The sequence below is a fragment of the Salmo trutta genome, chromosome 1 (assembly GCF_901001165.1).
Source record: "Salmo trutta chromosome 1, fSalTru1.1, whole genome shotgun sequence".
Classification (NCBI taxonomy): domain Eukaryota; kingdom Metazoa; phylum Chordata; class Actinopteri; order Salmoniformes; family Salmonidae; genus Salmo; species Salmo trutta.
This window is the reverse complement of record NC_042957.1, coordinates 39,777,896-39,790,165: the sequence shown is the minus strand read 5'-3', so window position 1 is coordinate 39,790,165 and position 12,270 is coordinate 39,777,896. Positions and strand designations below refer to the sequence as shown.

The 12,270-nt window shown below is 43.6% G+C and overlaps 1 protein-coding gene across 1 annotated transcript; it reads left to right on the top strand.

Moving 5' to 3' along the window:
* The first annotated feature begins 246 nt into the window (after window positions 1-246).
* On the top strand, window positions 247-10,290 carry LOC115195747 (uncharacterized). Its single transcript, XM_029755950.1, has 21 exons — window positions 247-410; window positions 516-574; window positions 658-738; window positions 839-963; window positions 1,570-1,713; window positions 1,981-2,064; window positions 2,159-2,320; window positions 2,416-2,515; window positions 2,728-2,948; window positions 3,575-3,731; window positions 3,891-4,114; window positions 4,367-4,487; window positions 4,806-5,002; window positions 5,094-5,208; window positions 5,420-5,589; window positions 5,686-5,783; window positions 5,922-6,052; window positions 6,300-6,489; window positions 9,783-9,924; window positions 10,005-10,101; window positions 10,175-10,290. Exons 1-21 carry the CDS (start codon window positions 388-390, stop codon window positions 10,246-10,248), a joined length of 2,715 nt encoding a protein of 904 aa, XP_029611810.1. The 5' UTR covers window positions 247-387; the 3' UTR covers window positions 10,249-10,290.
* The last annotated feature ends 1,980 nt before the right edge of the window (window positions 10,291-12,270 follow it).

Here is a 12,270-nt window from a genome sequence, read left to right as displayed (position 1 = left end):
GAATGCTGCTTTTTAGTTAGCTTTGATACAGTATCAAAAATAAATTTTGGATTGTTCTTATTTTCCTCAATTATCAGTTAGAACAGAAAACCAGCAGGCTCGTAGGGCAGCGTTTCCCAAACTTGGTGTACATTTTGTTTTTTGTCCTAACACTACACAGCTGATTCAGATTAACAAAGCTTGATGATTAGTTGATTATTTGAATCAGCTTTGTAGGGCTAGGGGAATAAAAAGAAAATGTGCATCCCTTTGGGGTTCAGGTGACTGAGTGTGGGAAGCCTTTGTCATAGGGTAAAAGTTGAATACCCCTGGGCTGTAGGCTGCACACCTTGGGTCAAATATTAGATTCTGTAGCTGTGTATTTCATCAAAACAGTTCTGTTCTACAATGGTTAATTTCCTTGGCTCAGGGTAAGTAGTAGTAGCAGGCCTAGAAGAGTCTTATGCGACGCAAACATTTGAGTTGTCTTCTTCCTCCTTTTAATCAATCATAATAATTTGTCAAATGCCTTACAGGTTGTTTTGCCTATTGATGGCAGCTGTGGGCATACAAGCACAACAGACACCTTCTATAAGTATGCATTTTGCACCCTGCAAATTCAAGCACTAAGCGTTTGACAATATATTTTAGATTTTTAACTAAGCTTTCCCATTCCAGATGACCTGAATGCTGAATGCCTTGGTAACGTTATTCGTTTGAGTGTAGCTCCTCTTTTTGAAGAGGTCGACGCTGTCTTCAGTGAGTTTGTCTCGTATGATTCTCTTTCTCTCCTTTTCATAATTCATGGATTGATATTGTTTGTCAACTGTTGTGTTCACACCATCTCCATCCCTTCCAGATGACACACAAATCATAAACCTGACGCCTGGCCTTGCTACTCAGTGTGGATTCAGCTTTAAATTTGACCCAATGGGGAATGCCATGTTTTTTGCTTCTCTTCAAAACTGCTTTTCCCAGAACATGGTAACCCTAAGCACTGTAGTGTTTGCTCCAACTTCAAATGGACAGTTTGCCTTTCAGTGTCACTGCAATTGCAACCCGTAATGTAACAACGTCATTGTATTTAACCTTTGACATGGAGTCATGCTGAGACCAGGCTCTTTTACAGATGAGCCCTGTATACACAAAGATACAAGTCAATATTTGCATCACTAGATGAAATCATTGAAAACAAACACTTTCTTCAGTAAAAAGGTCCTCAATCAGCCTGAGTTGCCGTAGAGCATGGAGGTTATTAGAAGTACGGTGCCAGAAACATTTAAGCAGTTTTACTTAACTCTGTGGATATCAAAAGCATCTCCATAGTTAGCCACCCCTGAGACTGGGTCTGGCATCTCTTACTTCTAAGTTAACGATGAAGTAAGGTACAGCAGAAGTTTATGGAGGGCCAGCCAACTTTCTGATACAGACTGCAGTGATGTGTACTACTGAGCTCTTCTCCTGTAGTGTGGCTTCAATACAGTGGCAGCTGCATTCATATAGCCACAGTCTCTAACTTGCATGAATGTCAACTGAATGATTTGTTTTCTGCTATATAATGAGGCTTTTTTTCCCCCCCCTTCATTTTAGGATGATAAGATGTTCAGCTTGGTCATGCAGTTCAGGCTGCCAGGAAACCACATGACTGAAGACCCTGTGTATAGAGTGGGCAAAACCTGTAGCTACACCCCCTGGACCTCCCGAGAGATTCTGTGCGACCGCAACTACATGGAGGCAAGTGAGCAGAGCATGCCCCAATGGAGATGTTTACAGTCGAGCTTAAATGATCTGTCTAGAGCTACAATTGTCCAGTGTTTCATTTCTTCTGTGTCTTGACCGTCTCTCAATTCCTCTCGCCTCTTCAAAATGCACATAGGATAACTTTAGCGGCGAGGAATCTTGGCCTATTCTCAGTGCATTTAAGGAGGCGAGTGGACAGATTGAGTTCCTATTGTATGGGAGGGAGAAAATGCATAGGGAATAATGGCCTTTCTTCTCTAGGTGTCTGTCAGAAGGACTCTTCCAGACATCCAAACCGTCCCTGAACAGCCCACTGGAGGCCCGAAAGCAAGGAGAGGAGCTGAGGTAGCCATGTTTCTGTAATTTCACTACAAAATGACAGGATGGCGCTAAACAAAATGTGCGTTTGTTTAATTCACGTTTCCATTTCCTGAGACAGGCTGTTGCTTCAGGATACAAAATGACAGCAGTCGTTTTTAGTCCTAGCAAGAAGGTCATGAATGTGGATGAGGTCCAAAGAAAGGGCTACGCAATAGCCAACACTCCCACACGGCTGGTGTTAAGAAGCCCTCATAATGCAGAGGAGACATACCTCCAGAATGTAAGCTGACGGTGGCCCTACCTGAACTCTGCAACATATTGTTAATACGCTGTGCCCTACTGAACACGGCCCTGGTGTGGTTGCCCCCTGAACAGGTAGCTGGGGTTCCGATGCGGGTGCTCTCAACCTCAACCTTCTTTGAGCAGAAGTGGCTGGTGACTCGAGTAGATGCCACGGCTGTTTGTCCAACACCAGGTTGAGTGTGAAATAACGGACTAACTTGGCAAATTAAGAACCTATAAACCCATTTCTTAATTGGCTCCAGACAAGACTTTCGTTTGTGTTATGTAGTGTTCAGTTGGGACAATGTTTTTGAATGGGATGAACTTTTTTCAATAATGGCACATTTGTTTTCAGTTGCAAAATGTTCTGTTATGATGTGCACTTGGCTTCTTGTTTCACTGCAGGGGCAGTGGCCTTTACTCCAGAAGTGATCACCTGGTACATGCCCAAGCACATCGACCCACTTTTCTCCTCTGATGCCTTCACCATGTTGGAGGTGTACATGGGAATTGACGCTAAGAGGCTGGACACTGAGGAAATGGCTGCCAGAAACTACTCGGTTTTAGTCACAGAGGCTCATATTATTGTTGAAATTCCGGTGGGGGCGGTTGGCGGCTATTTCAAGGTCAGCGTTGGATGACTAAAATGTTCCTGTTTAATTTCTAAGTCAAATCTATTTGTAGAGCCCTTTTTACAGTAGCAGTTGTCAGTGCTTTGCAGTAACCCTTTGCCATCTCTCATGGGTGAACTCCTAGAAACGTTGTCTTGTGTAAAATGTTTCTTATTGAGCAATTGTCTGCTTAATCAGGCTAATATACAATGGATTGGTGGGTGTGTATACAGCCTGACACATTGGATTGCAAAATCGTGTGAATGTTGCATAAAATTACATTTAAACATACTCTGCCGCTTGAAATTTGAGACCAATATCCACACTAAAGTATTGTTTACCAGGCTTTTTAGGGAGCCGGTAGCTTTGCCACTGGCAACTGAATGCAAGCAACGCTCGGTTACACTGGGCTGCTGTTTACATTTGCATGTGTCGGTTGCTTTGAAAATGCAAGTTGACAACCATATACCTACCAGCTCTCTAAAGTCTGGTAAACAATACTTTCCTTTGGCTATTTTGTCTTTAAATTACGAGCGGCTGGAGGACAAACCACACAGATAACCGGTAGGCTTTTTTTAAAACCTGTTTTGGCACTCCAATTGTGTATTACAGCCTGAATGCATCACTCGTCTCCCTTACAGAGCCATATTCAGGATGACCAGTACTTTGTCACTTACACCATTGAGCCCATGCTTGAGTTGCTGTGGATCGAGGAGGTCGCACACGAGGACACCAGATACAAAGTCCTCTTCCCTATCACAACACCTCCGATGGCCAGGCCTCCACAAGTTCGCAACTGTGAGTCTGGTTTAGTTAAATAGTGCCTATGGTAATTTGGGATGCCTGGGTTGTTCATTAGGCACAAGACTGAAACGGGGAGGCAATACCCGGACTTATCCAATAACAAATGTCCATTTTCGACTTTGAAAATGTTTTCCTTTGTTTGCCAATGAACAGACACGCCCTTAGACACGGTTCCTGAGCAGGCAGTGTTTGTGCTTGAGTTGGGGACCTTCAACCTTGATGTGGAGCTGCTGAACATCACCTTTCCCACCATGGTGCTAACTGTTGCAGAGTGCAACGCCAGAGGCTTCAATGTTCAGGAGCAGAGATCCCTGGACAACACCTTGAAGACCTTCAGGATGGAGGTGCCCTTCTCAGACCCGTTGGTCTTTAAGGAGGTGTGTTTCTGTTAAATGCAAAGCTACATGCCCTAATAAGTGGGCCACCAACAAAATAGAAATGATGGCGCAAATGTACTTTGTATCCCTCATTTACTCAAGTGTTTCCATTATTTTGGCAGTTGTATGCATTCACTTGCCAATAGTGCTTGATTTAGAGGAATGAGGGCAACATTGTTTTAATAGTCCCCATATGTACTTGATGTTGAATAGAGTTCTGTTACAACAATAATGCTTTTAACTTCACTACAGAAAAGGGTGGAACAAGGTGTCACAACCTTCACTCTTCAGCTGCTCTACGGCCTGGTCGTCTTTCCAGAGTACGCTCCTTTCTCTCACTCTGCCGTTGTGGACGCTGTACTGCTGGACATTGGTATGTAACTGGTCTCTGGACTACGCCAAACTACTGTTGAATGGTTTCCTCTCGTTAATGATTGCCCTGAAAGGAAATTGGCAGTGAAAGCCACATGGTGGACTTGAGAGCCCAACTAGCCATACTGTAGGCTTTTCCTACGCGGTCTCTCTACAAAGAAAATGTTAAGCTTTAGAGTATTTGGACCCAGTGTCCTGTTCCTGATTTTCCAGGATCGTGTTTATTCAGTCCCACCGTAGCAAAACAAGGGTTTCTTCTTGGACAAGTTCAAGTCCTGTTTTTTGTGCTTAATGAACACAACCCTGTTTGTCCTTGTAGTGCCACCCTCAGTCACTGGCAACTGTGATCAGGAGAACTTCCACATCACTGTGGACTACAGCAACCAAGAGCCCTTTTTCGTGGTCTTGGTTGGCAAGCGGCTGCTTAACCATGAGCTTGCTCAACAGTATTTAACAGAGGGCGACGCAGACTTCACCATCACGTTGCCCTTCTCTTCGCCGGACGCAGTGTTTGAGGTACGATGCTCTCCCAAAACATGTTAACCTAAATTGCTGCAGCTAGCCTGTATACAATATTGGACTAATGAACTCTCCCACTGGTTCCCAGTCGGTTCACTCGTCCTCTGTCAGGAGCAGACTGGATGTGGCTCTGTTGAATCCTTACAACAACATGACCATCAAATACTTTTCCCTGGCTTGCAGCTTCCTCAAAACGCTGACTGGTTGGTTCTCAAACAATTACTTCCGATAAATAGTCGTACGACATGGTTACCAAACCTGAGTTCCTTGCAAATACTGAGTCTAATAGTAGTGCCAGATGGGCATGGTTTGCACTTTTGGTGCTATTCCATTGGTTCTACTGTGCTTGGCAAGCTCAATTAACACAGAATCCAGGTCTGATAGCGACATGTCTTTTGCCCCCCCCCCTCCAAGAGTGTTTCTCTAATGGGACGATGACTGCGCTGGCGGTGAAGGTGGAGTCTGCTCCCAATCTGAACCCCGGTCAGCTGACCCTGAGCGACCCCGCCTGTGGTCCAACCTACAGCGACGATCGCTTCGCCTACTTCCACTTCACTGTCAACTCCTGTGGCACCACCAGGAAGGTAAAATGACTATTACCCTGAGGTGATGGGTACTGTGTATTTACGGACTGTTTGCTTCTGCAGGCTGTAATAAGTCAATTCCCCTCTACTACATAGTTTATCAACAATGTCATGCTGTATGAGAACGAAATCTCCTTGCCAGATGAACTTGAGGTGAAGCTGAATGCCACGACGTCTTCAGAGGACGAATATCAGTAAGTGCATTACGCATCACAACTGTAGCGATTAGTATTTTATTTTTTCCTTTTTCTTCACCAATTGCTCAATACTTGTGCCTCTACTACCAGTGTGTCCACTCCACTGCTTGAAGTTGCCTACATCCCTCTTTTTAGGTTAAAGGTTTCCTGCTACTATGTGGTCAACATCACTCGCACATTGGCCTTCCTCACCAGGCCGCGTGACAACGAGCCTTTTGCCGAGACTGGGACGGGTCGACTAATGGTCAGAATGAGACTCGCTCAGGGTAAGCGTGCACAAATTTCAACTTGACCCCTAGCCTCTAAATTCTGATGATCTGAAAATGGAATATAGAATCTTGGAAGGTCTCCTTTACTGATATATTACTAGTAGCGTTTGCTATAAGTGATTAGTGTTCATCGGGGCACAACAGGATATGATAAACGAGCCTTTCTTAATGGACAAGTTCAGATGGTACCTCGCTGTTTTGTGCCCAATGAACACGACCCCGGTTGTCTCGTCCTGTGTTCCAGACGCCTCGTATAACACGTTCTACCAGGAGGAGGACTATCCAGTGGTGAAATACCTGAAACAGCCTCTGCACTTTGAGGTGGAGCTGACCAGGTCCTCTGACCCCAAGGTTGTGCTGATGCTTGACCACTGCTGGGCCACCCTCAACGAGGACCGCGACTCCCGACCCCGGTGGAATCTCATCATTAATGGGTAACTTGTTGTTTTTTGGGCCTAAACAAGTGTTATTCCACAGGTGTGGTTCCTGAGTAATTAGCAACCGATCATGCTTGGCAGGCCATTTACTTTGGCTACCGTGGCTATGCCCCCATCCGTAGGTCATGAGTGGTCACAATGGTTTGAGCATTAAAACAATGTATGCGGTCTGTCACCAGATCTCCACCCAATTTAACACATATGGGAGATTCAACAAAAGATGGAATTTCTCGTGGAAGAATGGTGTTGCGTTCAAGACACTTGTAGAATCTATGCCAAGGTGCATTGAAGCTGTTGTGGTTCGTGGTGGCCCTATTAACCTTTTTTACGCGTACGATCACATGTTTGTTATCACTGAGGGGTCCCTGCAGCGTACCATTGCAACAAACGACTCTAAACCGCATTGTCTGAAAAGCATCTAAACTATTTTTTTTATTACTGATGAGAAATAATGGTCTTCACAACTTTATTCCACCTTTGCTTGTAAAATATATCTAAATGTTATCATCTAGTCTAAATAACAGGTTGCGCTGACAAACCCAAAACTAACAGCTAGACTTGTTTTACAATGTTCTCACCAGTGATGCGGTACAAGGGAGACATGTAAATCTTGTGTAGAAAATATGGCAGCCATGTTTGTCAAGCAAGAATTCCCTAATGCCATTCACTGTGCCCATTGCCTGAGATCTTAACTTAGTTTGGCCACTTCAGCATGTGACAAATCTTTACTTGTTACGACGTATACAAGAACCGGAACACATGACAAGTAGTTTACAGTTAACAAATCAAAAAGCCAATTGTCGCCTAGCTTAACCGTAGCACGAAAGCTAAACAGAGTTGCAAGATATAGATCAATCCGTTTAAGTCCCTGGGGGAAGGTATTGTGGAGAGGATGATGCAGGAAATATTACTAAGATGGGGGGGGCTTTAGCAACAGTTTTTGTAAGCTAAATACCCCTGGAAAGAGGGGTCTGATCTGGCAACTCTGAGGTACCATAGTTTACAATCTGATGCCGTGTTCAAATCAACTAACGACTTGGAAATCTTAGACTTCAGTGCATTCAAGACAATGGGGTACGCCGAGATCCCAGTTGTCTTAAACACCATAAGTCTGACAGACGCTTACGTGATAACCCGACTGCATTGTATGGCGCTCGTATTGAGTACAACCTTCAAAAGTGTTTTACACACGTGTCCATTACAATCTAGGCAAGAATCGGAATGCATGAATAAAACGTTAAGTACATTATACTTACGGTATGCTACAGTAGAAACGACAATGCGTTACACAGAAAATAAGGCACTTTGATAGGAATGCAATGCGGGCACCAGGCAATAAATGTGCCAGGGGGAAAGTTTGTGCAAGGCCTGTTCTGACTAGATGTGCAAATGTCTGTATGCTTGCTTGGGCTTTCTCTTGAAGGAAAGTTTGGCCGGCTCGTGAAATGGGCTACTTTTGTGAATTAATGAGGCAAAGTTAGACGTTGACACGGCCTATAGAAAATTGCCAGGTAGTGTGCCTTGGTTTGAGGTCATCTGTCCACATTTTGGAACAGTGAGTGCATTCTGACATCACGTGCATAAACTAAACTCCCACTGGGGCGACTGTTAAAGATATTTGGAACTCGCGTGTGAAAAGGTTAAGACACTATGTTGGCGTTACCTGTACCTACACCTTTTTACTCAATGTTATCCTTTTGGTTTGCTACAGTTCAGTGTTGTGCCGAACTGATGGTCAGTCGAATGGAAATCAAGAGCGGCTGGCAAGCTTAGCTTGCCTTTCCGATTGGTTTTGGGTTGAATTCAGGCACAAGTGCGTTTAAAACAGTTATTGCACTAAACATAAAGGATGGTTCACACGCCTGTGCAGCATGGAAGTTAATGTTTGAAACTGAATAGGATCAGTTGAAAGGATCCCCAGAAGTTGATGCCACTTTCAATGTAATTCCCTGTACCTGGGGAATGAGCTAATTGGGAGTTGCTAAACATGAACAAATACCACGGTCAAGTGTGGCAGCATCTTGCTAGCTAAAAAAATGTTACTGCACAGTACTCAAAAGAGTAGCTGGCTGGGTTTGTCATAAGCATTGATTTGGGTGAGCACTTCGCCACAGATGGAAACCGCTGGCCTATTTTTTTTATTTATTTTTTACTTTGCCATCTTATCTCAAGAATTGAAATTGGGTAACTATATTGAAAGATGACTTTTCTACATTTTAATGGACACTGCAACCTTTGGTAGGTAGGCTACAATGATTATGCACGCTGCGGGTGCCTTTTCAGTAACTGGATGCAGTGTAGTGAAGCAACTTTATTGGTCAAAACCATTCATTTGGGGGATCGGGTTTGCAAATCACGCAACTTTACCATTTTTAGGAAATGGTCGCAAAAACTGAAATTTGGCACCCCTATTTTAATTTGCTCCGGTGGACACAAGGCTCATCTGTCACGGGAGTAACTTTGCAGCTGTTTACTAAATGGTAGCAGTGTGAAAATGTTTCTTGTATATCATAGGAAAAGACACCACATTCACATGGCTGTGCATGAAATGGGCAGTTCAGATTTGTCACTTCAAGTGCAACTATATCATACTTGGCTTAAATCGTTGTGCAATATCCTGAGAAAGCTCTGGCCATCGTCTGTCAGATCAAGTGGATTTGTACTGGTGTGGGTGTTTGTCTCTTAATGTAACGTCTTCAGATTTCACAAATCCCTTTTTGCTAATATCTGGCAGTTAAACAAGAAACCTCCCAAAGATGCAAATTAAAAAGTGTGCCTAAACTGTCAATGCGTCGGTTACTTTGTATAGTAGAGCTGCTCCCTTCACAGAAGACGTGTGAATCCGATGCCATGATTGTGCTGATGCCGTGGGTGTGACCAATTTTTCCGACAGCGGAAGAATTGCATGAAATTCTTAATTCAAATGATTGCGTTGTTGATGATACCGACTGTATATTCGGCAACTTTGGTTAAACCACGATCAATATTCAGGTAGTCTGACCATTCTGGATCATTTAGAGGGACATCTCACCACATGTCAATGTAATTGAATATACATGTAGAATTGTCTTTTTTCAAGACAAAGGTATAAGAGTTTTGGTGGGAAAAGCCTGTTAACAAAGACATTCCTTTAGTTCATACTGGAGGGGGAGAAAGAACCCACTTCTCCTGTAAATTGATCTGATCCTCACAGGACAGTCGTGACACCACCATAAGAATTCGTACACAAGGCGGTTGGGGTTTACAGCGTTTTCTTGTGCCTAACTTAGTCCCTCTCTCTACACTGGCAGCTGTGAGAACCCGGAGGATCCATACCGTGTGGTCTTCCACCCGGTGGTAGCTGACGCCAGGGTCCACTTCCCCCCTCACGTCAAACGCTTTGAGGTCCATATGTTTTCCTTCGCTGAGGATGCGGTTGAGCCGAGGGGCCAGGTAACAAAGTTCACCCAATCTTTATTGGTTAATTTTGTTTGAGTGGCAATCATCCCTTTTTTAAAATCTTTGATTCCTAGGTCTTTGTCCATTGTGATGTGGTCATCTGTGATGCCAGTAGTCCCGCTGGTGGCCCCTGTAGTGGACAATGTGTGAATCAGGACAACCCGAAAAGAGGTCGGTCTTGTTTTATGCTTTTCAGACCCTGTCGGACCATAACTGAACTAATGGGTTCTCTCTCTCTCAACAGGTCAACGACATGTCAAAGACCTCTTTGAGGAACATCATTTATATGTTTCTTCTGGATACATTCTTTGGGTGTAATGTCTTGTTCTAACATGTCAAATAAAGTGTTCTATATAACAATTAAGTTTGCTTTACTTGCGTGGCAACAATCCTAACCGTTGGAGCTACCTTAATTGTATCTGATTTGCATTTAACACCACGGCGCATGTACTTTAGTGGATGTAGTAGGCTTGTCATCTGACGTGTATCAATCAACCCTTTTGTAAGCATGGAACTCTGAACCATCCACCGGAGATAAGTGTTGCGCACTAATTTCCCGTGTAGGACAAACAATAGGTGTCAAAACAAAAGCTTTCCAATGTCCAGTAGGAAGAACTGACTCAATGTTATAGCAGATGGTGGTTTGGATGCAGGCCCCAGGGAGCGCAGCAGTGTTAATTTTCAACTGAAATTACAACTTTCCTTGATACCTCTCACTAGCTTGGTTTCCATCCAAATATGGACATTTCTTTAATGATATGCATGTCAAGCTCAAATGGGAAGAGCTTGACTTCATCACTACTTGTTTTTGTAAGAAGTGTTGACAAGCTGAATGTACCGAGCTGTCTTTTTTTACTTTATTTATTACTACTAGCACACAGCTCGGACACCCATGCATATGCCACCACAGGTCTCTTCACAATCTCAGGATCAGATTCAAAGAAACACCTTACGGAACAGCGGGGACTGTGAAGAGACAGTGGTTCCTCCTTTAAAAGTTGCGAGCTTGCACCGCGGGACTTAGCGGTACCCAGCTTCATTGCATTGCTCCAGACCACCACAAGGGGGAGTTGGCGCACTCATTATGCCTTTGGGTCCCAAGGTTTTGTTATGACCAAAGACGAATTTTGACGCGAGCCACCCTTGCCTTGTGGCGTTCAACGAAGCTGGCTGACAAAACAGATGGAAGGTGTCTTAACGAGTCAAGCAAATGTACAATTTGAGAGGAAGATGTTAATGTGCGTCTATATTTGGCCAAAGGTAAATTAGCTAGTGTTAGGAGAATGAATTTGTCTTTTTAGGGACTCCTGAGAACCAGCAAACCAGGCTGTTGTCTTGTGAAACAGTGGATGTAAAGAATCTAGCTGGCTAACTATTTACTTGCTTATTGTGTCGGATTAAAAATAACTATGTAGCCGATCTGGGTATGGACCCTAAAACGGAAGCCTAGAGTAGAATATATTATGCAAGTCCTATGTACTGTAGTTATTACCACGCATGAGATTCCCCATATTGTAGCCTGTACATTGAATATATTCACTGATCATGTGCGGTTCAGGTATGACTTTCTTTTTCAGTCATATCAAACGCCATTGCATGTATTACACTTCAACTGTTTACTGCTCCTGGGATATCAATGATTACACATTGTGTAACTATGCAATAGACTAAACATGATTGATTTGTAATTCATATACAGAAAAGAAACCCTATGCATATCTAACTCCATTAATCTGAGGACCCAGGCTAGTATTTCAACCAGTGGAGAATATGAAATGCTTTATTGAAGTGTATTTATAATAATACAATTGAAATGCAAGTTAAATCTTGGGCGGCCTAGTGGTTAGCGTTGGACTAGTAACCGGGAGGTTGCAAGATTGAATCCCCGAGCCGACAAGGTAAAAATCTGCCCCTGAACAAGGCAGTTCCTAGGCCGTCATTAACTGACTTGCCTAGTTAAATAAAGGTAGGCAAATCTGTACTTCAATGCACGTATGGTGTGCATTAGAAGACGAGGTGGGGAGAGAGCATATGATTCATGGATGACAGTGCTTACCCTAATATTCTCTCAGCGCAATTGTGATGACCTGTCTCCTAACCTTGGGGGCCAGTGACGGGACTGGCTTCCTCTCATCAAAACATACCTGCAGACGAGAGCGCATGATTAACATGGTCAGTCATCTTAAATCAGGAGCTGAAATGCAAAACTGACCTTGGATCATTAACTCTGGGATTTCAATGTAAAGCATCTCTTTAATAATACTTTGTGTTGACTCAATCAAGTGACATCTCACCTATGATCATTCTGTGCCCTCTGTCAGGCAGTTCAGATGCGGGAGG

Excerpts from the sequence above, each read along its gene's own strand:
- LOC115195747 (XM_029755950.1), top strand. The coding sequence starts at position 388 with ATGGTTAATTTCCTTGGCTCAGG. Across the intron at positions 964-1,569 it reads ACTGCTTTTCCCAGAACATG|GATGATAAGATGTTCAGCTT; the intron begins GTAACCCTAAGC and ends CCTTCATTTTAG. Across the intron at positions 2,321-2,415 it reads AGGAGACATACCTCCAGAAT|GTAGCTGGGGTTCCGATGCG; the intron begins GTAAGCTGACGG and ends CCCCCTGAACAG.